At 37.3% G+C, this 22,434-nt stretch overlaps 2 protein-coding genes across 6 annotated transcripts in view; one reads left to right on the forward strand and one right to left on the reverse strand.

Annotated features, from left to right (window-relative positions):
- GPSM2 (G protein signaling modulator 2) lies at positions 1–18,429 on the forward strand. Of its 4 annotated transcripts, none has more exons than XM_074906735.1 (14): positions 1–285; positions 6,671–6,892; positions 7,663–7,798; positions 8,322–8,464; positions 9,008–9,131; positions 9,414–9,529; positions 10,558–10,713; positions 11,506–11,614; positions 12,040–12,169; positions 12,720–12,790; positions 14,814–14,990; positions 15,725–15,887; positions 16,019–16,183; positions 17,798–17,953. In XM_074906735.1, the coding sequence occupies exons 1-14, from the start codon at positions 224–226 to the stop codon at positions 17,812–17,814; spliced, it is 1,791 nt and encodes a 596-aa protein (XP_074762836.1). In that variant the 5' UTR covers positions 1–223; the 3' UTR covers positions 17,815–17,953. The 4 variants fall into 4 exon arrangements, with proteins under 4 accessions (XP_074762836.1, XP_074762833.1, XP_074762835.1 ...); XM_074906732.1 differs by having other exon boundaries at positions 2–285; positions 16,019–16,236; positions 17,798–18,429; XM_074906733.1 differs by lacking the exon at positions 1–285 and adding an exon at positions 4,559–5,029 and having other exon boundaries at positions 16,019–16,236; positions 17,798–18,429.
- Positions 15,730–22,434, reverse strand: part of CLCC1 (chloride channel CLIC like 1) — an 18,000-nt gene continuing 11,295 nt past the window's right edge. The window contains exons 8-12 of one of the 2 annotated variants that reach the window (XM_074906740.1): positions 21,796–21,893; positions 21,569–21,715; positions 20,686–20,949; positions 19,879–20,123; positions 15,730–15,869 (exon numbers count right to left, since the gene is read on the reverse strand). In XM_074906740.1, the coding sequence (XP_074762841.1) occupies positions 19,899–20,123; positions 20,686–20,949; positions 21,569–21,715; positions 21,796–21,893 (734 nt within the window). In that variant the 3' untranslated portion in view covers positions 15,730–15,869; positions 19,879–19,898. Of the gene's footprint in view, positions 15,870–19,878; positions 20,124–20,655; positions 20,950–21,568; positions 21,716–21,795; positions 21,894–22,434 lie in introns of both variants that reach the window. The other variant, XM_074906739.1, reaches the window with a different exon arrangement.

Genomic DNA, 22,434 nt, shown 5'->3' on the forward strand with positions numbered 1-22,434 from the left:
ACAGATGAAAGAACTTGAACACGTTTCTGAAGGTTTAAGATGTGTCTGACAGTGACCTCCTTACCTTAGTAATAAAGAAGAGTTTTTCAACAGGAGCTTAGGATACTTTACTCCAACTTATTAATATACTAACTGGAATGGTGTTCTGACAACAATTCTCCATAGTAAAAAGTACTTATCCTACTACAGAACAGTATTATTTTTCTACTGATAATGCAACTCAATGGAGGAAAGTAGTGTTTTGATAAGCATGCGTGAAGATCGTTCCTTTCATGTGCGATACAGGTAAGACTGTGCTAATTTTAGTATGGATGAATAAGTGCTGTTAATAACAGAAAACTAAAGAAGTTGCAACAAATAGTTTGGTATCTCTGTTACTAGTGTTATTGAAACTGAAAGCTAAAATACCTTTTTTTACTTTACTTGATTTTTGAAGTATGAAAATTCATATTTTCTATATAGTAGATTATATTAGGATAATTACATGACTGTATAGTATTGGAACTGCGTGTGGTTGCAGAATAGTATATGATTTGTATCTATTTGTATAGATGTACTATTTGTAATAGTACATCTTTCTATTTCTGATAGAATGATAATGAAGTATGATCCCTGCATGATAATACCTGCTCTCTCCTCTTTTAGCTTTTGGGCTGCATATGCAAGCTGTTGAGTTTTGTCTGCTGAAGGTCTCTGTATTTGTCCCATTACTGCTTCAATGAACCATAAATTTTTAGGTGTGTTGCTGTCTAGAGCAGTGTTCTCCTTGCCTAAAATAGATTTGACTGACAGATAAAAACTGCTTTGATACCTTGGACTAAAAAAGTTCTGTTATTGCAAGTCAAGAAGAGACGTGATTACCCTTCTGACAGCTAATCATTTTTCTTCTGGACACCCCTTTACAGACGTGGGACAACATGTTAGCATTGCAGACTCCCTCTAGTGAACCTGAACAACGGAAGCATTGTGTAGGGCATGGTATTTGGATGGCTGGTGCTTGGAAGGGTACATCTTGCAGCTCATTCAATAGGAAGGGACACAAACACTGGAATGATTGTTTTAAAAAGGAATAAAAAGCCTGATTCTTGGTGTGTTCTCCCCTCACCATCTCCCCTGGTCATTCTTGCTTTGGAGGCCTTTTACCTGCTAGCTAACAGGAACAAGGCACTACTCTTATTTGTAAGACAGCACATGCTACAGCTTAAAAATAATTCTGAAAATGTTCTGGCAGTGTTAGACTCCTGTTGGTCTGCATTTCTGTTTCATAGAAGTACAGTGTTCTGGTTAGCACTGCAGTCAGCAGGAGGAGCTTTTTCATGGTCAGCAAGGAGAAAATTAACAAATTAACTAATTCAATCTGCTCTCTTTATTTTGCTAAATTTTTTGTGTGGTGGCTTTGACAGCAGGAATCCCTAAGTGTGTGAGCATGGTATTTCTTCTGTGCTAAGTGTCTCTTGAATGTATCCTACTCCTGGCATTCCTGTAAAATGTTTACCCATGTTGCTGATGCGTCTGGTCCTCCCTAGACAGCTATGGCAGGTCCTTACTTACTCTTTAATAACAGCAGGAGCTGTTCAGGGTACTGTTATGGAAGTAAATGGATGAAGAAAGCAGCACAGCCAATTGTCTGGTTTAAACTGACAGGCCAAAATAACTTCAAACATATTGGCAAGCAGAGTCAGGGCACAACGTCTTACTACTTTATGCTGTATTTCAGTACAGGCTTGTATGATACTGTAATAATAAATAAAAATAAAATGCAATAACAATAACTATACAAATGGCCTTATTAAGCCTTTCAGTAAGAACTGTAATCTGTTGAACATTAAAAAAAATCAAGGCATAATCCTTTTGATTTTTACATATTAAATTTTTCTAGAAGTTAGAGAAACTACAAATTAATTCACTATATTGAACTGGAATTTTATGATGATTTAATAGCTATAATTTGGAAATACTTTATTCGATTGTAGTTTAAAATTTAAATCAGGAAAGAATAGCCCATAATATAGTGTTAGTTATCAGTTTTAAAAATTTTTTTACCTACAGGTATTGTCCCAGGCTGGTTTGGCTCTCTGCTTTTTCCTTCACACTGGTATTCCAGTACAACTGACTTTAAAAAGAAGCTGGTGACCAACTCCCAAGGAAGGGCTTTACTCCGGGTCTCTTTCTTACTGTGCTGTTTCTTTCTCCCCACTCTAGTTGACCATTATCTCTTTAGCGGCTGTAAAAAATACTTCTGGTGGTGGAAGGAAACTATTTTTTTATTCTTATGTTGTTTAGTGACTGAAAATAAAATGTTGAAATTAATAAAGGGGACTAATAAGTGATCTGTAGAGTAAGTATTTGTAGAACTTGCTTGTCTTGGCCTGCTAAATTCATGCACCAAAAACTTGTAACTGCTTTTTCTTGACTGGAGCACAAGAACCCCAAATTCAGGTGTGTGATTTTGTGTATGTGTTGTTTTGTTTCTGAGTTTGCCATCAAACTTAGTTTGACTAAACACAGTGTTGCAGGGGCGGTGTAAAGTTGTTTGGAGTGGTCAGTGTGGTATGCTTTTGTATTATGTATAGAAACCAAGAATAAGGACAGGAGTCAGCAGCAGTACATGATCTTTATTATAGGCTGCTGTGGCATTAGTAATTTTGTGCATCTGAATTAAAGAGATATAATAGGGGTTTTTTGGTTTGTGTCTTGGTATGTTATGTGTTGGTATGTTATGTATGTTTCATGGCAGACTGCATGGCAGTGCCATTCTTCCACAATAGCAAAAAAATCCTTTAGTGGGAATTGAATGGAGTAAAACTAAGTGAATTATATTTAGAGAATGTAGTAATCAGTGAGTCTTCTTGTCTTCTTCTGTTGCCTTATTTCTTACCAGTTTTTGATCTTTACTGTAAGATGAGAACAGCTGAAGGAAGGGAGACTCCAAAATGGGAGGAAGAAACAGGGAGGCTAGGGTGGAGGCATCTGCATAGGGTTTATATTTTTTTAAGTACAAAGGTTCAAAAGAGAATATGAAGAAGGTCAGAGAAGAACAAGGAGGGGAAAAAAAAAAAGAAAAAGAAGTGGGACCCAGGCAAGATGAAAAGCTTAGAGGGTATCGTGGTTTGAACCAGGACAGAGGGACAGATAAGGATGAGATAGTTTTACAAATGAGAAATTATGCAGGAGATACCAACCTGTCAGAGAACAGGTCCAGGCAACTATAAACAGAATAACAAAACGAAGCCCTGTATGAGTATTTCCACAGTAATATCAGGAAGAACATTATCCTGTTTAGCAGGAACAGAATTTCATTAAAAGTACACAGATGAATGAGCCTTGTTCTCTTCTCGTCTCTTCAGATTCAATGTGTCTTTTGTTTAGCCATTGGGTGTTGAATAAATAAGTAATTCAATTCAGCCCTGGGAACAGAGAAAGTAATTTCATATTCTCCTTGTAACTATTTAATGACTTCCTAAAACATTGATAACCTAGCCCTGTATAGTTTGCTGACATGCTACTTAACCATTAGTAGTGACAGTTAAAATAGCCTCTGAGAACATTCCTAAAAGTTGATGGCTTTTTGACTGGAGGACACTTATGTTGGTTTCTTTTTTTTGTTTAAAAAAAGTTGTGTTAATTTTCTTAACAGTCTGCTAAGTAATGGAGGGAAAAAAACCTCACAAACCAAACCCAAACTTCCTCTGAGTCCAGTTTTGGTACTTGATGGAGAAGCCTAGCAAACTTTAAAAATAACTAAATGATTTCATAGTAATGAAATACAATAATTTGCATCTTATGTAATGCAAATAAAATATTAATATTGAGTACAGGCAACTGTGGAAACAAATATTTAATTTTCTCTATTTTTTTAGACTTGGCTTATTTAGACTTGGAAATTGTAGATCAGTAAGAATGGATTAAAATAGAATTCTAGCTTTAATTTGCTGTACAGATTTTAGCAACCTGTTAATACAGCCTTTCTAGAGTTGCAGTCAAATTTTGGGTTTGTTTTTACTCAGACATACACTAATTCCCGTTCTTATTTACTTCCTGTAATTCTGGTTAAATTGAAATGCTATAATGACAGCTGATTTTCATCAGCCTGGTTATAAGCCTTAGCTTCTTAGTTATTTATGTTCTGTATGAAGCCCCTCAAATCTTTCTTTTTTTTAAGTTACATTAAGTCTGGGATGGCAAAGTCCAAAGATTATGTTTCAAGTTCTGTGATGAACCAGTGATGCTGCCTTGACATTTGGCAGCCTTTGACATAGTCTGAAGTTGATTGAATACAGTGTACCAGGAAAATTACTGGTCCATAGCATTCTCTGATACTGTCTTTGTACCTTTTTAAACTGTGCCTTTTCTTCCTATATTAGGTGGCTGATGCATCACAGTTGCAAATCAAAACACGAATTTTTTAATGGGATAAATTCACTTACAAAACTGGAGTCCAGTATAACATTTTGGCTATGATATGCCACATATGTGTTTTGCTGAAAGCTCTCCCTTTTTAGCCGTTCCAGCTAAAGAAGTGAATGTGATTGTGTAATGGTCTAAATCTTTGCACTAAGGAGCACCACGTTTGCTAGCTGTCACTTTAATTGGACATGTCAGTTAACATGAGGTGCCCGGCGAGAACCTCTTTGGAGAGGATTAAGATTACCCAATGAAGTGTTTTAAGTCTTAAACCTTCAGTTGCTGATGGTGTAATAATTTCTGCCTGTACTTAACTGTACTTAATCATTTCTGCCTTTTTCTGTCTTGCATTCAACGGATGCACAATGTAATAAAAACCAGGTTGTGTGTTCTAGCCAATGGGAATGCTTTAACTTCTCTGAGAAGAGTTTCCAAACCTAAAAATACTGTATATGTTATGGATATCCAACCTGAGAAGTTGGGCCCGGGAAGAACTTCATGCCTGCGTTATTATTTGCTGTCTCCATCTTTACCAACTACCAAGCAGACAGTATTTTTAATTGATAAAGTTAAATATGTCTATCATCTCATTGTGCTTAAGTTGTGGAATGTCAAAGGCCAGCAGGTATGGTACTGTTTCGTGTTGGTATCTTATTTTACTTACAATCCAAATTCTGCTAGTTCTCTTGAAAGTTAGTGGATTTTTCAAAAATACTTCCTTCTTGCTCAGATTTGAGTAGAATGTTGTATAACAGATTTTTTTCTGATTTAGAAAAATTAAGAAAGGTAAACATTGAAGGTGTGTTAAATACTTTGTCACTATGCCTTGTTAAAACAGCTGTCTTCTGGTGTTGCCATTAAAATAACTTCTGGAACAGCATTTGATTGTTGCTATTATTGTTCTGTGCATATGAAGGGAAACTATTTTAGGAATAGAATTCAAAATGGTTTATTCTTACAACCAGGTGAATATCAAATGATGATATAATGAGGATATCTTTAATTACATAAAATGTTCTGTTTTGGATTGTATGCCCTTATACTCAGTGTGTAATCCATCTTGAAAAGAAATTCAAAACAATACACAAATTTACAAAGTTGATAATCTACTTGGCAATATTAACACACACATTTTAAACACGTACAGATATGTTTCTGAGTTTTTTTGAAAAATCTTCTAAAAGTAGAATGATAGCATTTTTGTGAGGTTCTTAAAATGCATGTATCTTGAAATTCAAGCTAGAGAACCATATTCAAGATCAAGACCCTGAAGTCGTCTTCCTTCTCATCCTCTCCCCTACCTCCCTCACATCATAGAACTGGAAAGTAGGAAATGTTTGTATATAATCGTTAACACTTACTGAAATGTTACCTTTTGTACATCTGAATTCATAGTAGCGAAAAGACATATGAATGTTTTTTGGCAGCTGCAGTTCTCTAACGTTTTCTTTGTTCATTGTTCAAAATGTAATCTGCAAATTCTGCTATAAATTAATTCATGAATATCTTCTTTACAGTTTATAGTATTTGGTACCTGTGTAACTTCACAATTACTTGATCATAATAATCAAAAATATTCCGGTGACTTCTGGAATGATAGCGTCTCAGTTAAGCAATTTCAACCAACATACATTTTGTTGTCAGTTCAGTTTAGATCTTTTTTCTTTACGCTCAGAATTTTCACAGCAGTGCCACTATAGGAAATGATGAAGTGCCAGGGAGTATTGAATTATCTAAGAAACAAATTTGGGAAAAATAGTCATGGTCTTTGATACACAGTAGTATTTGAATTTTAATATTTGTTTTCCGTATGATATTTTGCAGGTAACTATAGCATCAGCCTAAAAATAAAAGTGCTTATGTTTTTCAGAATCAGAATGTGCCAAGAATAGCTTGATTTTTAGGTTACTTTACTGAAATTATCTAGAAGGTGAAAACTCTGCAATTTTGAATCCTACAGGTGCTATATACAGACAAAGCAGTGTTTGGATTTCCTCCCTGAGACTTAGAAAGAAAGAAAGAAAAAAAGAAGTTGAAGCTATTTGTTCTAATGTTGTGTTCACTCATTGCTGTTGGAGTTGCAGTTTCCATTTCAGTGTTAGTTTCTCTAATATTGTAGTACCAAGCTCATTGCTTGTACTGTGGTGCTGACTCCTTGTCTTAAGCAGAGAGACCCTCTGAGTAACATAAGCTTTTCAGAAGTCAGGTTATTGGACAAAGTGCTACATTTAGAATGACCGTTTTTCTTTTTACTTCAATTGTGCAGGATGGAGGCTTCCTGCCTAGAGCTGGCTTTGGAAGGTGAGCGCCTGTGTAAAGCAGGGGATTGCCGAGCTGGTGTATCTTTCTTTGAAGCAGCTGTTCAGGTTGGAACTGAAGATTTAAAAACACTCAGTGCTATTTACAGCCAGTTAGGCAATGCCTATTTCTACTTGCATGAATATGCAAAGGCCTTGGAATACCATCACCATGATTTAACTCTTGCAAGGTAATCTGGTATCTTTCTTTAACTATGTTCATTGCATCCCATTCTTGTGGAGAGGAGCAGCTGACTGTTCATTTGCCTACCAAACCCTGCTATTAATACCAGTTAATAAGTGAGTGTGGTGATGGCAGAGGGCCAGGGGCTCCAGCAGGTAACTTAACTGCCCTTTAACCTGGGAGCTAATACTCATCTGGCACCATAATCCTAGTACTGACTGAGGCCTCACCCTCACCAAGCTTGTGGATAATTAAGTGGCTTCTTTAAATCCACCCTTTCTTTACCCTTTCCTGTTTCTAAAACTCAAGTCGTTCTGGTTCTCCAGAATGTTAAGGTGGCTCTCTTATTTATTAGACAGAACTCATTCATGTTTCTCTGTGTAAAACTCATTGTGAAATAATGACAGTCAAGTAAAATGCAGAAACAGTTAAACCTCACTTTCCAATGTTGGGACTGTCTTTCTACATAATCATTAAGAATTTTGTCTTTATTATCTTCCTAAAAGAAGTGAATTATTTTTTCTAATGTTAAGTAGGTGATCAATACCATGAATACTAGCAGTTGCACAAACAGCACCAACAAAATTAAATGTCTGTAACCACAGATTGAACAGTGTTTATGTGAGTGCATTTTAGATCTCAAATGAACTGAACACATATGTATTTACATGGTGGTAAATTCTTTTCGTAAATTCTTCTAATTGTCTACCATACATTGATCATCTGCTAGTTTCAAACTATACACTATTTACTGGGTGCTTTATTCTGCAATTTCAGGACAATTGGAGATCTACTGGGGGAAGCTAAAGCTAGTGGGAATCTGGGCAACACCTTAAAGGTACTTGGGAATTTTGAAGAAGCTATTGTTTGTTGTCAGAGACATCTGGATATTTCCAGAGAGCTTAATGATAAGGTAAGAATTACTTAGGAACCGGGAAGTAAACTGCTAATACATGTTACTGAGGCCTATTCTATTCCTAATGAGTGTGCCACCTCTCAGAGGCAAGTAAATACTGAATGTTCAATTATTTCTTCTACACAGTAAGAATCTGTTAGTTGTAAGATAGTTGTTTGCACCTGGAATACTACAGATCCAGATTAATAAATATTACCCTGTTTCGTTGTGTTGGTTTGTTTTTTGTTTTTTTTTCTTTTGTGTGTGTTTTTTTTTAAATTATTATTATTTTTAATGATAATTGTCCTCAAGAATTATGATGTGTCTTGCACCTCAAAAGGAAGTAGTATGCAAACCAATTTGTTTGAGGGATGTGTCTGGGTGGAAGTAAGATGGATGATAAGAACATGTTCAGAATGGGCAGAGCATGTGTTGACAACTAGTAAACAAGCTTTTTTTCCCATCTATGGATTGTACTAATAGTTGTCACACAGGACTTTAAAGCATAAGATTTTAATGCCTTATTTTACTTTCGGTTTAGGTTGGAGAAGCAAGAGCACTGTATAATCTGGGAAATGTATATCACTCTAAAGGGAAGAATGTAGCTAGTGCTGGGACTCATGATCCAGGGGAACTTCCAGATGATGTGAAAAATGCTTTACAAAAAGCTGCAAATTATTATGAGTAAGTAGTAGCTTTAAATGTTGAGGATTGAGAGGACATGATCATCTAGTTCATTAGAATGTTGGGAGATTTGTGTGTTGTTAACTGACCTGTGGCATGCTCCTATTCAGAACAGTGGTACCTGTGATTTTTTTTCCCTTTTAAACTGGAGAATGTGCCTTTTTTTTTTGTTATGCCCTCATTTTTAGTGTACTTCTGATTACCTGGTAAGTCCTTCCCTTATGTTAGAATCCAGTATTACTCTTCAAACCAGACTGAGACAACAGGACCTCAGTATACTTGTACATAATGTAGCTCTGTAGCCAGATGTGAGCACACCAGCTTGACTTAAGAATGCAGTTAAGTTTTGTATCTCACAGGAAATGTTTCTTACTCAGTGGAAGATTTATGGTTTCATAAATGCCATTAAAATAGGCTAGGGTAGAATACCTCTGCCTTTTTCTTTATATAAATGGATTTTTAAAAAACTTACTATTTAAATGACTGTGAGGAAAAAACCTGCTTAAGTCACTCTTCTTTCCCTTCTCACTTCCCCCAAAACAGGGAAAACCTGACAATAGTAACAAAGCTGGGTGATAGAGCAGCACAAGGACGTGCCTTTGGAAATCTGGGAAACACACACTATCTTCTGGGCAACTTCAGGAGTGCAGTTTTAGCCCATGAACAGGTACAACAACGTGCTAGTAAGGAGTTCTGTTCTAGGAAAATATCACCAGTTGCTCCTAATCTTAAGTACCTGTATTGTGTTGGATCTTGTGGCAAGCTTTTTAATGCCGGTTTTAAATCTTAATGGCACAGCTTCAAGTTTGGCTTGTTCTTTTCAAGCATTGTTGGCCTAAAGAACAGGTATAGACACACGGTGGAAAAACTAAGTGTGCGTTTCTATATACAAATGTATGTTACTAATTACAAAAATGAGTCAATAACACAATTATTTCACATTTTAAAGCGTCTTCTAATTGCAAAAGAATTTGGTGATAGATCAGCAGAAAGAAGAGCATACAGCAATCTTGGAAACGCCTATATATTCCTGGGTGAATTTGAAACTGCTTCTGAATACTACAAGTTAGTTGACTGCTTATAATTTCTACCTCTTCTTGTACAGTTTACTTCTGTTGTGCCTGGTACTTTAGCTCACTGTAGAATAGCCATCTCTTCAACATATGCTTAGAAAAGAGCTGTATTTGTTTAGCAAACCCAACACTTTCACTAGCATTTTAACTATTCCGGTTCTTCTAAGGGAGGGGCTGCATTAATTTTTATTTGTTAAATTTTTTTGTTACTTTAAATAGATTCTTCTCAGCACTGTAGATATCCTTCTGTTGATAGGCATTTATTCCCCTTTATTCTAGAACCAAGCATTACTGTCTTAGCTCTTAGCAAGTTCTGGAATGATCTGAGTAACTAATACACCCGAGATGGGTAGTTGTCTCAGGTATACTCACTAACTGAGATAGGTGGTGCATGTCAACATGATTTGACGCATTTAGTCTGTATTTTCAATCACGATTCTTTTCTTGATCTCTGCATCACTAAAGAGTGGCTGCTGTAACTTGGGAAAATACCAGCTTGACAAAGACTGAGTACGGGCGTTGCTAACGTCTTACGTGGATTTCAGAGCTTACCTGTTCTTTTTGAAAAGGGAAAAAAGCCTCAATACTGAGCTTATTGCTCTTAGCACTCAAATTCTTACCTAGCAGGGGTAGGCTGGCATGGTGGTTATGGGTCTGTCTTGCTCATATGGATGGAGAACATACAGTATTTATTGTAATGCTGGTACTAAACTGTTTGAAGTGCATACTGCCAGGAAAACCGCTATAAATTATTGATGAAGCAATAAATTAAAATTAGAAGATGCTGATTGAGGGATCAGTCTGCCCTTAATATAAAGGAAATGGAAATAAGTTGCAGTGGAGGGAAAACAGATGCTTAAAATCTTGTGAGACTTTACAAGATAGTAATTTATAGCAGCTAATTTGCCAGCCCAGTGTCCTAATTTGTTTAATTTGTGTAACTGATTTTTAGTTGCACAAGTATACTTTTAAAAACTGTTCCTTACAGTGATTTCTGAGGTGACTAACCCCTTCTTGCAGGAGGACGTTACAGCTGGCTCGACAGCTTAAGGACAGAGCTGTGGAAGCACAGGCCTGCTACAGCCTTGGGAACACATACACCTTGCTTCAAGACTATGAAAAAGCAATTGATTATCATTTGAAACACCTTGTGATTGCTCAGGAATTAAATGATAAGTAAGCCCTAAGAGACTGTTTCATGTATGTATGACACTGAAACCAAATCCCATTGCCTCTAACTTTGCTGTCATTGTTCTGTACATGGCAGCTGAATGAATGTGAATTCCCTACAATGCTGGGCTCCAGTTTTCATATGGGAAAAAAAAAATACTCATGAAAGTATTGCATGTAATGAGGCTTGAGATGAAAGAGGAATTGCATGGTTGTACCTACACCTTCTTCTGTCAGCATCATCTTTGTAAATTAAGGAAAAGTAGATCTCTTTTTTCATTACTTCATTATAATAATTTTGCATACCTTCACAAGAATACATCTACTTTTCTACAAATTAGGAATATGGGAAGGAATGTGGGAAGAATAATACAGTAGCAAGTAATGCTTATTTTACAATCATGATTTCTAAGGCCTTTTTTATAACCTTGGTACCCCAAAACCAGATTTTTTTTTGCAACTTTTAAATGCACTTCTAACTCAGTAGCAGAATATATGAAGAATAAGGCGGCATGTGATCCGAGGAAAAAGCAAAGTAGATTGTAAAATGTTCCATGCTTGCAAAAGTGAGTGACATGTTTGCTGTGAGCTTAAAATTTTATTAGATTTGCTCATATTTATTGTTACACCCAGATCACACTCCTTTAAATACAGTACTTAACATGTTGGTGCTGGAATGGTTTCTGAAGATAGCCTTCATTTTTCTTGGCACAGCAATCTTATTGTGGCAATATTATGAAAACCTGACCCCTAGTGTTCAGTGAGTAAAGATACAATTGAAAATGTATTTTTTTGCAGAATTGGTGAAGGAAGAGCCTGCTGGAGTTTAGGGAATGCATATACTGCTCTGGGAAATCATGACCAAGCTATGCATTTTGCAGAAAGGCACTTGGAGATTTCAAGAGAGGTATGATTATCACATTCCACCTGTGTTGGCTGTTGGTTTTTCCTCTCACTAACACAGCTATTTTGATGGAGGTGTGTCCATGCCTGTGATTTTTAATTCTGGAATGGATTTTGAATGACTTCTGGATGGTTGGTTCCAAATTATTTCAGCCATGTCTCACTGCAACTAGTCCCTTAGTTCTTGTGCCACCTCCAATAACGTCAGCATGGAATCCAAATTAATAGCTTAGCAGAGGTTATTTTAGGCTTTGTCTTGCACCTTTTAGTTGTTACATACTTCAATTAAAAAGATGATTCTCTGTTTTCAACAAGGAAAACTTTTTCAGCCTTTTTCTCTCTCAAATCTAGGGGACAAATTTTGCTTCGTATTTGCATATGTGTGTATTTTGTTAAAGTAATAGAACTGCTTAATTTATGTGGTTGCAGGTAGGCGATAGAAGTGGGGAACTCACTGCCAGGCTTAATCTCTCAGATCTTCAAATGGTTCTTGGATTAAGCTACAGCACAAACACCTCCATGATGTCAGAAAGCCAGGTGGTAGATAACAGTTTGAATGGTATGTGCCCATTTCTGCAATACTTCCTAACAGTGAACTTCAAAAATAACCTGTTCTTTGCATTGTTCTGGGACTACAGATGGCTGAGTGTGCAGGCTTTTTTTTTCCCCCCACCAGCAGAAAAAAGTGTTTTTTGCAGCATTGGCTCCCTTCAGTTCTTCCTTTTTTGGAGGATTTATGTTGTGAATCACAGGTTACTGCTTAGTTTCTTCACATGATGTTTCTAATTGTGTTGCGTATCATTCCCCAGCACACCACACCACACCCCCTTCTGTTTTTATGACACTGGAGGTTACAGTAGGACCCAGTTCATTTGATGTTCCTCTGTTCAAAGATCCATGGTCCTTCTCTTGTGGCCCATAAAAGCAACTTTACATAGCTTAGATCATCATGGTTTTGAAGGCTGCTTTTACTAGTGGTTATTTATTCTCTGCACTATTTTGGAACTCAGAACTGCTGTACCTTGGAACTTTGATGAATATAGCCACAGGTTTCAGGGTGACACCATAGATCTTCCTGATAAAAAGATGAACTTGATTCTTTCTTGAAGGTACCAGACCGAGAGTAGGACGTCGCCACAGTATGGAGAACATGGAACTTATGAAATTAACACCAGAAAAGGTTGGCACTTCACTTCTTTTCTGCTAGTGAGACTGCAATGAAATGTTTCTAAGAGTTTAACTTCAACAGTTATAGTTGGAAGTTTTATACTTTTAAAAACTTTGAAAGAACTCAGAAGAATGCTGATGCATCATTTGCATCCCCTTTTGGCATTAGTTGATTAACAGTTAGGTAAAAGCAATTTTTAACAATTCTAACAAATACTGTTTTGTCATGTAGGTAACAGTCTGCATCTACTATATATGCTTGTAACGGCTTGTGGAAAGCTTGCTTTATTCCCCTCACAAATAAGAAAGAATTAGTGTCCTGTAGTGTGCATCAAAGGAATTCCTTGCATCTGCTTTTTAAAAGTGGTTTGAGGGTGCAGTGTGAAAGTGATTCAGAGTGACATTCCTAAGCTTTTTAGCTCAGCTGTTCTGAACATTTTTTCTTTGGTTACAGTAATATTATAGGCACTTAAAATAGATGTTGTGTTTTTTCACTTTGGGATTTCAACCAGCTTGCAAGCCATTAGGAGTTTCAACATCCATCCTGAGTAAGGATGCGATTTCCAAATGCTGAAACTGAGTCGCAGATAGGTAAAGTAACTTCCCCCCAAGCTCAGAGAAATCTCTGGGAGTTGCTGATTAAAATACTTTTGTCAATCTTTGAGAGATTTCCTTCAAATTCTTGTCTGCCTTTAAATGCTGGGCTGGCAGTTCTACTTAAATGACTCTAGTGGCAGACTGAAATTGCTATTTTTCCCTCCATAGCGAGGTATCTCATTCCCATCTCCAAGCGATGCAAAGCCTGCCATCAATTTATCAATAGGAGATTAAATCTCAAATCTTACATCTGGACAGTTGGTACAGCTGAAGTCAGCACTGATGCTCAGGAGCCTCTTTGTGTACCGATTATAAAAAGACCCTGGGTTTAGTGCAGGGTGATTTCTCTGCAGGGAACCTCTATAAGCTTTTGGCCAGTGTCAGCTGTATTTTCTTTTCTTACTCTCTGAATCTATCTGTGATATCCTTACAGAGTACATAGCCTTCTAATAGTCTGTGCCCTAAATATACTAAAATGTTTCATATGGATTTTTGTAAGAAGTATTAACGTAGTATTTCAGCTTAGCTCTTAGAAAGGGCTTTTTTCAAGACACTTATTTAGCAGACTCTAAAAATTCACTCCATAGAGGTCATTGATGTATAGAACAATATATGACACTGGCAGTATGGTTTGATTGTGTGGGATGCCATCTTCTTGCAGTTGGAATCTGTGTGCTGATCTTAAGGCAATCCATTTGGGTAGGCAGTGCTGCGGAAAGATTTGTGACTGTTCACAATTTCTGATGTTGAATCGAGAAAAAAATGGGGTTTTATTCAGTTATTGTAAGAGTTTGTCAGCTGTAGATAAAGCTGTTGATTTTGTGGATAATTTCTGTTAGAAGAGAAATTAGGGAAAATCTGTCCACTCTGTTCTATAGTGAAAGGAGCTGATTAGTCCTGTTTGCTCTTGTGCTGGCATTCTTCTCCCTCTTCCTTTTCAATCTTTACTGGGAATTTTGTGTGTATCAAGGACTTACAGAAGACTGGTTGAGTATCTGGGTTTATGTAAGGGTTTGTTTTGCTCTAGTGCTTTGTAGAGCTATGAATTTTAAATTTTTTTTTTGTTTTTTCCAATTATAAGAATGTCAGGTGAAAAATGCCAGCTATGTCTGTATCTGAGCATTCACATGAATTACATTTCCTGCACTGCAGTCAGCAAGGAAAACTATTTGACCGTATTTTCATCAGTCAGGTGTCACACTACAGGTCAGTTATAAGACCAACCAGTAACAGTACTAACCTGCTTCAGGTAATGAGAGCTCAGTCATCACAGGTCAAGTAAGAGAAACCAAACCCTAGGCCTTCACATCCTCATGGCTGGTAAACTAAATAACATAAAAGCTGCTTCAATCTGGGGAGGAAAAGCAGCAGCAAATAAGAGGTAACAGTCTAGATAATTAAAACCAGAAGGCTTAATTTCATGACTCTTGTTTTCTTAGGTTCAGAACTGGAACAGTGAGATTCTTGCTAAACAGAAACCACTGGTTGCCAAACCTTCAGCAAAACTGCATTTTGTAACTCGACTAAAAGGCAAAAAGTATAAAAACGGCACCGCTTCCAAAGTTTTGCAGGATGCCAGTAATTCTATTGATCATCGACTTCCAAACTCTCAGAGGGTAGGTTTGGCGAGCTGTGGAGATCATAGCCTCTACTCATCTTTGCTTGATCGAGATTGCAGAACACACAGTCCTGCAGCTGTCCATTTCACTTTTACTTAATTTAAACACTGTTGCTCTGTAAAATGATGCAGAATCTGCCATTCTACTGCTGTCTCATGGGTGGTGCCAGCTTTACTCTTTTCCTACTATTTGAACCTTTTTTTACCAGTGGATTTTCTAAAGTTACAGCTCAGCTTGCACATATATTTAATTTCTAGTCTCTTCTAGACCCTGCTTCTCCAAACTTAAAAAAAAAAAGAAAAAAATTTCGTTTTTCTGATTCAGATAGTGAGAGGTATTTTTGATGTATTTTTAAGGTTATTGCACTCTTGACAGAAGTCAGCTAAAAATAAACGAACTGAGTCATTTGATCTAAATGAGAGAGGAGTGCTTTTGACCAAAGACCTGAGGAGACAATGTAAACTGTTTGTTGCTGTTCTTGTTTTCCTCTTTCATGGGCATTTGGGTTTCTGGTGGATTCATGGCTGAGGAGGAGTAACTCCAGTTGTACTGATCAGACTACTGTTGCTTTTCTTGTATAAATGTCTATAGAAATGGACAACTAAAATTCATTTAGTGGATTTCAGATGCACAAATACCAAACATATTACTGGAATGAAGCAGCTATGCAGTTGTCCTCATTTTAGGTACTCTTGTGTTCAAAATACCCCTGACTCTTCTCTCCTCCTCAGAAAACCAGTCGAGAGACAATGGCAGATGAAGGGTTCTTCGATCTGTTGAGTCGATTCCAGAGTAACAGGATGGATGATCAGAGATGCTACTTCCAGGAGAAGAACAGATTCCCAGCTGCACCAGTGGCAACATCCTCTACTCCACCTAAAACAATGAGAAAATGTAATTTTTTTAAAAGTAAAGTCTGAACTTTAGTTCCTGCCAAATGCTACTTTAAAAATTTATTTGCTTGCAGGCCTTTCTATGAAAAGGAACTTACTTCTAGGCTAACTTGTTTTTTCCCTCCTCCCCAGCCTTTTCTACTTCAGCAGTCTCACCCCACACCGATGAATTTCTAGACCTCCTTGCCAGCTCCCAGAGCCGCCGGCTGGATGACCAACGTGCCAGCTTTAGTAACCTACCTGGACTCCGCTTCAATCAACACAACCGTCAGTCAGTACTGGGCCACCTCATGGCAGGTAACAACAGAGAACTAGATGACGACTTCTTTGATATTTTGATAAAATGCCAGGTAAGTTTTTAACAAAAATCTTCAGATTCTGAGTCTTTGGGGATTTGATTTGTTCATCCTGCTACTCAATTTCTTCAAGTAAGCCACTGTGTTTATCATGTGTTTTTAAGATACAAATTGATTTGGTGGATAAGGAAGAACATCAAGAAGAAAAAAATTAGGATTTTTTAAATGATTTCTTTCTCGTTTTGATTTTTTTTCCCTAAATTATCCAGTGTCTATTAAGTCCATTTTTGGTATTTAAACCTGTTAACCATTTAAAGTAACAAATGCTGAGAAGGTGGAGGAAAACAGCTGAGGCTATTAAAAGGAGTATGTAAAATGCTTTTAGGAAAAAGTGTTTAGATCTGGCTTGTTGGGAGGCCACCTGATACACCAGGAATCCTAACTTACCAAATGAAAGAATTCAGTATCAAAGTTTTAATGGTGATAGTGATCATCATTCCAATGACATTAAGTTTAAATGTATTTCATAGCAATACACAAGTGAGGTGTCTAATTGCCAGTTACACCAGAGAATTTAATTTAAAAGACCTGGTGTTTTACTCGATGGGTTGGTAAGGATCTCAAAAGACAAAATTCAGATACTCCAAAGGTAAGTAAGTACATTAGGTTGGTGGGGGAGCAGCACTGGGGCTGGAGTCTACAATGCTGGTGTTCCTCAGCCTGACGAAATATCATGTTCTGTTTTAGCTACTTGTCTGTTTGCTACTTTGAGTCAAGCAAAGAATCTAGAGGTTAATATGACAGATTTTGTCTCTTCACGTGCACTGTATGTGGCAAATGTAACACAATGACTGACAGGTGCTTATTGGAAAAAGGAAGGGAAAAATGTAATCCCCTCGGTCACTACTGCTGTAAACAGAAGCACCAAAGGGTAGCTGACTTTTGAGGCTGTCTCAAAGATGGCTCTGTCCAAGGTCCATCCTCTCTTAGCAGCAGATGCTGAGAGCCTTCCTGCAGCGGCCCTCCAGCTAGCTCGGCTGCACCCTGGTGCTGCTAAGGCGAGGGAGCTGCTGGAGATGGCTGCAGGCCACAGCCAGGCCTCGCGGGAGGACAGGCTGGTGTGTGAAAGGAGCACAGACACCCTCTCGGAGGTGTTCACAAACTGCTCTGTAACACTGATCAAAATGTACCCGACTCAGATTTTGAGTTTGGAGGAAAACTGCCTTTTCAAAGCTGACAAGTGTGGCTATTTTTTACTCCCTGTATAAGGAAAGCAAGACAACCCCCTTTTCTGTTGTATGAGACTAGAAATACCATGTACTTCTGCACAAAGGATACTTAAGTCTCATTCTGCAATATGAACAGGAACTAAACTGGGGGTGTGATTCTGAGATACATTTAGACAGGTGGTTTGGAGGAACCATTTTAGCTACACGTGCACTCCTGACTTACTAATTTCATTTGAGAAGTTTAACTTGAAACAAAACTTGCAAATTAAATCTTTGTAATAGCTTTATATCTGAAAATAAAAACTTTTAGTAATTTTTTCACGTATATTCTTCACTTATTATATATTCCTGTAAACATGCAGCTTTATTGCTTGGTCTGTCTGTAGGGTTCCAGACTGGATGATCAAAGATGTGCTCCTCCATCATCTGCAAAAGGACCAACTGTGCCAGATGAGGACTTTTTCAGCCTGATTTTGCGATCGCAAGCTAAGAGAATGGATGAACAGAGAGTCCATTTACCCTCAAGTATAAAGGGACCAAATTCTAGCTGAAGAAATAAACAGGCATGTACTGTACAGTAGCATCTTAGGTATCTTTTTTCTTTGCTGGAAAAACATACATGCCTTTTTACAGAAGACTGCAATTAGTAGTTTTGTTCTCCTTCTAACAATTTTTTGTATAAATTGCAGCAGCATCACACTCGTGACCAATAGTTAGAGTTGCTGCTGCTCTTTGCGGCTGGCAGCTGCTTTTAGCAGTGTCTAAGATACTGATTACTGTATCTCCCCCTTAACTGCCTCTAGTCTATGAACAGTAATATGAAATTTTTTCCCTGTCAAGGTAATCTCATTGCTAATGGATTCTACCACTGTCTCCAACTAGTGTAAGACCTAAATTTGTATGTTCTTTTTAAGGAAGACTTGATTTTTTTTTTTTTTTCTGATTTGTACCTCCCTGGAAAAAGGTCCTGTTTTCTTTTATACTTTTTTTAAAAATAAAAAAAAAATATTGAAAAATAGCTTCATTACTTAGTCTGTCTTTGTGTCTTCATGCTGTTTCTGCAATCATTTTTATTTAAAAAAAAACCTCAACACCCCCACCCTCCCCTAGTTTTAAATCTGTTTAACACAAAAATAGTATTTTCAAAACATGATGGGGTTTTTGGAAATACTTAGTTAAGTGTTTCCAGTATTATTCATTGCCATTTTACAGTCAGAATAAATTTTAAGACGACACAGTTGTTTTTAAGAAACAGCTGCCAATGCTGTTCTGTAAACTGTGTGGGACATGTCCACCGCCAGCTGTGGTCCATGCACCGGGGAATCACAGGGGTGATAGGTACGTGCCACAAAAGACCACAGATGTCAGGTAAGTGCTGCCGTAAGTGACTTTAAAATGTTACAAATAGCAAACATATGTACTGCTTATTACTTGAGCTGAACTACTACTCCTTGGTAAGGACGTGCTCTACTGGGGTAGTTCTTGGGAACAACAGTTCTAACTTAGTCTTCCCCTTGGTAGATAGCTGTACTGAGATAGTTCTAGATGTTGTTTTAAGTGTAGGTATCTTGAGTTAGAAGCCACTGCTTTTAACACCAACGGTGGCAGACTGTTCACTTCAGGAGTTAATAAATGAAGTGATGTAAATTTTTAACTGAAGTATTATGCCCCTAGAAAACAATATACAGTTAATTCTATCTTCAGAGTGGCTTTTTGGCCTTTTAAGGCCAAATTTTTAAATGGCCTTTTAAGAACAGTTAAACAGACATAGCCTCCACACAGTTCAAACTATTTTACAATTACTGAAAATTTTACATTCTCTCACAGCTTTTTCTAGCACTGAAATTGACTCCTACTGAAACTGTCCTCCTCCTGCTTTTAAGGAGAAATCCCAGAATATTCTTCCAAAACCCATATGTTACCATCAAGTTTATCGTGCTGGTCTTCAGTACTTTTACGTAGTGCTTCCTATTCCCTGTTCAGCTTTGAATTGCCCTAAAAAAAACATCCGATACATCAGCTATTCCCTCATCTGCAAATTATTTAACTAGAAGAAAATCTTCAAGCTGTCCTAGAACTGAGCTGACAAGAAGCAATTCTACTTAAGTCTGATTTCAAGGAATATAAACCATAGATAGTTTTGAGACTTCTAGTTGAGCTGCAATTAGTGAATTATACAAATATCAGCAACTTTTTCTTCAGGCTGTTTGACAGTTACCTGATTAGGCTTATGTTTGCTAGATCACAGAGTATCTGTGCTTTTCCACCAGAGTAGCTAGTTTTACTCAAAACTTACTACATACACTTCATTTAAAACAAGCAGCTCTCAGTTTTTAAAGCCCCACCTTACTGCTGTGCTTCCTAGTGCTCTGACCAAAGAGGAGTTCCCATCAGCTCACTTTTCTATGTTTGAGAACTAGAGCAGAACAAGTGAGTATGTGACAGCTAAAGATCAGATAAAACTTACAGCTGGAGCTTGGGGGCTCCTTAGTCTCCTTCCCGCGAGGCACATGAATTGCTCTTTTTCTTCTCACATGGTTCCACTGCAGAACTTTTCCCTTCCAGGCTTTTATTAGGAACATTATTTTCTCCAGTGTCTTGCTCTGCTTTGCCTGTCTCCTGTTTCTGCTGCTCAAGTGCATGTTCTTCAGTAAGGTTTTCAGCTGTGATTGTTTCTAGTCTACAAACTTCAGACTCAGTGTGCAATCTATTCTGTAAAAATTAATAATAAGCTATTAATCAAGCAATCCAGAGTGATGGCATCTAGTGCTTCAGGTCAGCTCAAGGGGCAGAACTCCCTGTGAAAGCAGGACGGCTATCTTTTTTTCCTTGGGGAAACAGTACATGTAAATAAGCACATTCTAGACTGTAAGTCTGTTTTAAGTTTTCTACAGTTTACAGAAACATCAGCACTGTTTTTTTTTTCCCACCTTTTCTCTATTGGTAATCATTGCCCAGGCTGACGTAAGTAACTTCTGCTGAGATCTGTACTTAAGTCTTTATATAAAGAGTTTAATTCAGCAGTTTTCTGCCACAGTTGGCCATTGCACAGTATTTTTCACAGTACTGCACAGAACAAAACATGCCCAAGATGCCTTTACTAAACTGTTCTATAAGAGAACAGGTACTTCCTTAACTCCTCCCCAAGAGCTGGGTTAAGCTTGTTGTTGAAATGTGTTCTAGCAGATGACACTGAAATCTATTAAATTTAATCCCAGCTGAAAGAGCACCAGGACTAACATACACCAGGTTCTGGTTTGTGAGACTCTTCTACTTGCGTATTTGGCTCCTCGCTTGCATGCACGATGTTGAGACTTCTGCTGCCATTTCCTGGTTGCGTAGGAGCATCTCCTCTGTCATAAGGACCTCTATACACGTAAGGAAGCTTCTGCAAGTAGTAGTCATCTGATTTACTCCCACCATATTGCCCAAAGTCTATTTTCTCCTGCTGACTGTCAGGTGGAGGAAGACTTTTCCTCTGAAAAGATGTTAAGTATCTTAACACAGACACTGATGATCCTGCACCATAGCAGAAACCCTGGGGTAGGGAAAGAAAAAAAAAAAAAAAAAAGGAGCAAAATGCTAACTATTTGCAGCCTGTGGTTTTCACACAGAATTCAAAGTCACAGAGCTGAAAAACACTGAAAGAAAACCTCAGGTGATCAGAATGGCTACAGTAAAATTCAAGCCTTCTGCAGTCTGACTACGCTGCAGGAACTGCCAGACTGGATGTAATTCATCTTTGGTGCCACAATAAAGATGTTGAAGGCTCTAATTCAGTGCTTTTGTGTACAAAATGCCAATTTGATGCACCATTGTGTAATGAGACAAAGAAGAAATGGGAACTAAGCTGCAATAACCTGTCATAGAGTCTAAGACTTTAAGCAGTTTAGTGCTATTTTATCCCACTTGGAGAGTGGGAGAGAAATGTGGTTTAAAAACAAACTTACCTATTTTAATTGCTAAACCAACTGTACTATAAAGATTTTGTCAAGAAAAAAATTCCCTTGTAGAAATAATTTCATCTGTGCTAAGAAATCTGTTCAGCAGTACAAATAAGAAATAAATAAGAATAGATAATAATACTTAAATATAAATAAGTTGAATATAAAAAAAAAAACCCAGAGCTTTTAAATAGAAGATAAATGTATACAAACCAGGACAGCCAGAGCCATCATAATTAGCACTGGAATCTGCAGAAAAAATGGTAAATCCTTCATAAGTTCTTTGATGAATTCACCAATACCTTGTCCTACATGCTTCAAAGGCTCAGTTACAAAGTTGGTGAAAGTTACTGCCAAAGCCTAGAAAAATACAAACAGAAAAATAGTGTTGTCACTGATTACAAACAAACACGAACAGTCTCTTTAGGCTTGGCATATACCTTTGTTGGTGGAACCAGCAAAACAGGATTTACTAGTAGAGTTTCATAGTACTTCTGACAGGGATCATCCTGAAACGTCCACTTACTTCTGAGCCATTCTGTATTCAAAGCAGAGACATATTTTTACTATTTTTAAAAAATGTATTTTCTGACACAGTTGTAATACAGAAAGTAGCATTTCAGTTATAGATGGAAGAAAACTCTTCTAGATATGGTTCAGAGCTCAGATTTATTTTCTAAAATCTGAAATTAGCTTGGCAGTGTAGTTTATCCAGTCATGAGGATGCAGGAAGGAGAGGGAAGGTTAGAAAGAGAGAGAAAAAAATTGAGGTTTTCCCATGTTAAGTCAAGTCAAGAAAGTTCTGTTAGATGAACTTAGTCCTTAGAAGCCTCAGAAGAAAAATGTCTCATCTGTGGGAACTATTATCTAGCACATTCTGTCTATGGCTACTGAAACGGAAGTAATTCTGAGTGTTACTACTCATCTGCAGGCTGCAAGTAGATTTTAAAAATGTGTATTCTGCTTGCTAGATTTCAAGAGACTCTTTTAGTTATAATCAGGAAGTCTCACTCCTTAAGGGCAGGTTTAAGTCATAAAAGAGTAATTTATGACATCAGTGTTTCCGTAGTTTGATTTTA

The sequence above is a fragment of the Athene noctua genome, chromosome 5 (assembly GCF_965140245.1).
Source record: "Athene noctua chromosome 5, bAthNoc1.hap1.1, whole genome shotgun sequence".
NCBI lineage: Eukaryota > Metazoa > Chordata > Aves > Strigiformes > Strigidae > Athene > Athene noctua.